The 4,575-nt window shown below is 41.2% G+C and overlaps 1 protein-coding gene across 1 annotated transcript; it reads left to right on the top strand.

Moving 5' to 3' along the window:
• Positions 1-769: 769 nt before the first annotated feature.
• Positions 770-3,149, top strand: LOC109694013 (methyl-CpG-binding domain protein 3-like 2B). The gene is made up of 2 exons (XM_020175660.2): positions 770-907; positions 2,418-3,149. The coding sequence occupies exons 1-2, from the start codon at positions 857-859 to the stop codon at positions 2,997-2,999; spliced, it is 633 nt and encodes a 210-aa protein (XP_020031249.2). The 5' UTR covers positions 770-856; the 3' UTR covers positions 3,000-3,149.
• The last annotated feature ends 1,426 nt before the right edge of the window (positions 3,150-4,575 follow it).

Below are 4,575 nucleotides of genomic sequence, written 5' to 3'. Positions count from 1 at the left end.
GTACACAGATCTGTATGTGATTCTAATAAGTCTCTATGGAGAAAAGTGGAGTGATAAAATCTAATTCAGTCAGTAAACTAAAGAGATTAACAGAACATAAGTCAGTTAAGTAAAGGGGAAGAGGAAAAGTATGTATGAAAAAAATCTGATTTACCAATCATTACATGCAATGTTAATACACAAAACAGTAATTTCTTTTAATGTTCTATAGAGCTGATTCTGTAGATTTGTTAAGTGTTTTGGATATTTTGCTGTTAAACATTTAAATGTTCCCTAATTTTTCCTATATTAACCAATGTAGTATGAAAATTAATGCACAAACTTCCATTTCCATTTTTATACAATATATTCAAAGATGCTGAGGATTGAGAAAAATAGCCACTTTTAAAGTGCTGATAATAATAGCTTGATGAGGTTATGGGTATGCTAATTAGATTAATTGAATCTCTATAAAGTAGACCTAAATCCAAACATGAAATTTTGTTATCAATTAAAAATTTAAAATTCAGTTACAATAAAATGCTGATATTAACTGTAAGTGCTATCAACTTCCTATGCAAATTAACAATTATAATCTACCGACAGTGTCATAACTCTAGCTTTTTTTTTTTGTTTTCTGTATAAAGCCTCAATGCCACAGATATGAGACAGGGTGTCTCCTGTGGATTATTTAATGATTGGTTTATCTAGAAATTGGCTTATTCACTGATTGGATTATCCATGGGTTGGGTTATCTGCTTATTAGTTTCCTCTTGCTCTTCTGGTTTAGAAGGAGAACCAATGAGGGCATTCCTGCATCTCCCAGCAAGCCTCAGTCTGTCTGCCTCTCAGCAGTGGGGTCAGCAGGACACACTGCATGACCATGGAGGAGCCTGCAATCAACGCCTTCCCAAGCCAACCTGTCCTGGTGAGTCCACATCCCTACAGATGGAAAGAGTGACTGTTCCTCTACTTATCTGTCAGTTTAAACCCTTCAAGTTAGCAGAGAGCTGTCCTTGGAACGAGTCCTAAGGAGAGTTTCTAGGGCAATGAGTAACTTAGTTGAGTAAATTTCAAGCTGCAGTCATTCAATGCTAATTACGATGGTGGGGATGCCTGAGAAATGCATCATTAGGTGATTTTTGTCCTCTGTGAAGTTCATTCTCAAAGGGAGTGAGAAAAACTTAACCTGATGTATTTTGTTGTTAGTACTTTGAATTAATGCTTGTTTTATTAATATTTATTTAAGTGAAGACTGAGCAATAATAAGTCTTGCCATGATCTTTATGTTGGTGACATTTTCATGACTTATTGAGCAGCTTTTCATAAAATTTGCACAACAAAATACTGGGAAAAGATAAAGAAATCTTAATCAGGTCATTCTGATCTGCAGATAGGAAGACAGATGCCACATTGCACCCAGTATTGTAGTGGTCCTTTTGCATGGGCTTTGGGGCGGAGGTGGCTGACTGACTCACATAATTCTTGCTGGGTAAAGGAACCTAATTGATTTTTTTCTTTTTTTGGTGACACTGGGGTTTGAACTCAGAGCTTTGAGCTTGCAAAGCAGTAGCTCTACTGCTTGAGCCACATCTACAGTCCATTTTGCTCCAGTTATATTGGAGATGGGGGGGGGTCTCTCAAACTATTTGCCTGGGCTGGCCTCAAACCTCAGTTCTCCCAATCTCAGCCTCCCAACTATCTAGGATTACAGACATGAGCAACTGGTGACTGACAGAGTAATCTTATTCTCCTAGCACTAAAAATTCTGCCCAATGGATGTATAGCTTCATTAATGTTACCATTCACTCTTTTTTCTGCATATTCAAAGTATGTGATCTCTGAAATCTTTCTTGTTATCATTGGGTTTTAGACCATGATATTTGTATTTACTATGATTAAGGGATGTGGAGTATGGAGTTCCTTGGATCTGTGGGCTGATATCATTCATCCAATGGGAACATAGAGTTCATAGTGTTCATACAAAAACTTAGATGGTGCAGTTCAGTCTACATGTGAAACTTGTAATCCCTGGGTCTCAGTAGGGAGGGTCAGTGGCACCACCAGGCAATGGCAAGAAGGGGAGGAGAAAAGAGTAACATCCTCTAAGAGGGTGGAGAGAATTTGTCTGTATTTGGCCCAGGTACAGACCTTCCTTTTGCTGTCCTAGAAAATCCCATCATCTGGGTGATGTCTCAGGAGCCTCAGGTTGGACCCAGGAAAATGAAAATTCTAAGACCCTCCCCCACCATGTTGGATGTACTTGGGTTCCAGAAAACTGAGTGTTAACAAACTTTCCAGACAACTGTGATACCCAGCATGATTTGTGAAACTCTTTGAGGGGACGGGAGGGTGGAAACTCCCAATGAACTAAGAAAGTTCTCCATAACTGGGTAGACTCGTTTTATTAAAATGTCACTTATATTTTTCTTTCAAAGGGGAGGCTGAAGAGAAATATGATACCTGAGGCTTTGGAGAGGAAGAAAAGAGTCCCCGTGGCCAAGGGCAGGCACAGAGCTGGAGCAGGGGCCGCACTGCCTGTGAGGATGACCAGCTGCATCTTCAAGAGGCCAGTGACAAGAATCACTGCCCACCCTGGCAACGAGGTCAGGCGCAGACATGGGGAGGAGAACTTGGAGAAGCCCCAGCAGCTCTGTGCACTGAGGAGACTGCAGGGCCTCCAGGTGCACAGCAGTGAAGGACAGCTTTTAACTGCACTAGACTTTGAAAGTGCCTCAAAGATTATTTCCTTGGGAATTCAGGGTAAATCCCTGGGCCAAGCTGGTGCTGAGGATCTGCGGACTTGCCCAGAGCCCAGCCCTGGCCAGGTTCCATATCAGAGAGAGACAATCCCAGGAGGTCTTCCTCCATCTTTCTACCACCAAGAGGTGACATCTGCAGACATCCGAAGACAGATGAGGAAGGTGAAGCAAGCCAGGAAGAGGCTGGCTGAGGCTGTGAAGGCAGACAGCCTGGCCAGAAAGGCAGAGAGAAGGAACAGCCAAAATGAGTGGTCCTAAAACCAGATGCAAACCAGGAGATGGTCCTGAAGACACCAAGTGTGGTGATCCTGGAGAGAGGTCACCAGGAGGGAATTTAACATTTTAACTTGTCTGTCTTTTAATTTCAATCCTGTCCTCAGCCATGATCCTGTTACACCCCACCTGCTCTTTATTAAACTGTCTTTGAAAGGCAAAAAGTGAACAGTGGATGGTTTTGTGGGGTTAAGTCACACAAGGAGAAAAGAGCCCTTTAGTCACTTATAATTACTCTTACTTACTTTATATGAAATCTCCATGGGGTGATTTAACTTGAGGGGTTGCTTATTGTTTTATACTTGCATAGTTTTGCATACTACTTACATTGAAGGAAGATGATCACTACTCCTGAATTTCTTTGAAAGCAATGGTAATTTATTTCCACAAGAATATTAAGGACATTTTTACATCTAGTTTTATTTCCTTATGTTTATATTATTTAGCCATGCTGAAGTTGGAAACCAGAGAATTCTGCATACTGGGAAAAGGCTTTTCCAGCCCCAAATCTAATTTTAACAGTAATCCACCATTTTTTCTTTCTATGCCACATGCTAATTCAGATATATGGCTACTTTGTAGGACAAATTCCATGACATGTACATTCCTTGGCAGCAGAAACACTGGTTTCAGTCCTTACTAGACCCTGAGAGAGTACCCTTTGTCTGCCTTTTCCTAGACATAGAGTAATTATTTGATAAGAAAAGTCTGGTTTTTTCTTCTTTTATCATTTTTACATTTACTTACATGTGTATACCCCCCCCCCGCCGCAACCAGGTAGAACCTGTTCCGCCCTCTTGTTCTCCCACTTTGTTGAAGAGAAAGAAAGACAGCATTTTTACTAGTTTGAGATAAAGATAGCTATGCAGAGATTCCATGCATTGCTTCCATGCACATGTGTATTGCAACCCACATTGGTTCACCTGTACCAGACCTCTTCACTACTTCCCGGTCACCTTCCCATAGTGGCCTCTGTCAGTTTTTAAGATTACTATATTCACTCCCTTACAGTAAGTACATCAACTACATTCAAGTTTCCCTATTCCTCCCGTGCGTGCGTGTTCACCCCTTAGTGTGTGACCCGTGTCCAATAATATCGCTGCATTTGTTTTAGGTCTATAATCTGCATATGAGGGAGAACATGTGATTTTTGGCTTTCTGAGCCTGGCTAACTTCGCTTAAGATGATGTTTTTAAAGAACTTGGGGGAATAAAAGCACCTTGTCACAAAAGGCAGAGAGAGTTTACTACACAAGAAAAAGGAGCTAGTAGGTGCAATGGTTCATCCCGTCAACAGATGGATTAAGAGATTATGGGTTTATTATGGAAGGGGACACTGGGTGTGACAGTATGGCATCTCAGAAGTGATTAGATCATGAGGGCTATGACCTAATAAATGTTTTAATTCATTGAACTACTCACAATATGCACAGATTGTTGGGAGGAGTGGAATATGGGGTCCACATATAGAGGACATGGGTGACTGGGTATACCATGGAAGGGGTTCCTTGGTCCTGGCCTCTCCTGTTACTGTGTCTGCTACTGAGCCTTCAGCAGATGAG

Source organism: Castor canadensis, chromosome 14, assembly GCF_047511655.1.
Source record: "Castor canadensis chromosome 14, mCasCan1.hap1v2, whole genome shotgun sequence".
Taxonomy (NCBI): Eukaryota; Metazoa; Chordata; class Mammalia; order Rodentia; family Castoridae; genus Castor; species Castor canadensis.
The sequence above is the reverse complement of the archived record's forward strand: the minus strand, read 5'-3'. Positions and strand labels throughout refer to the sequence as shown.

Coding starts and splice junctions, on each gene's coding strand:
- LOC109694013 (XM_020175660.2), top strand. CDS start 857: ATGACCATGGAGGAGCCTGCAATCAACGCCTTCCCAAGCCAACCTGTC. Junction 908..2,417: donor TCCCAAGCCAACCTGTCCTG/GTGAGTCCACAT, acceptor TTTCTTTCAAAG/GGGAGGCTGAAGAGAAATAT.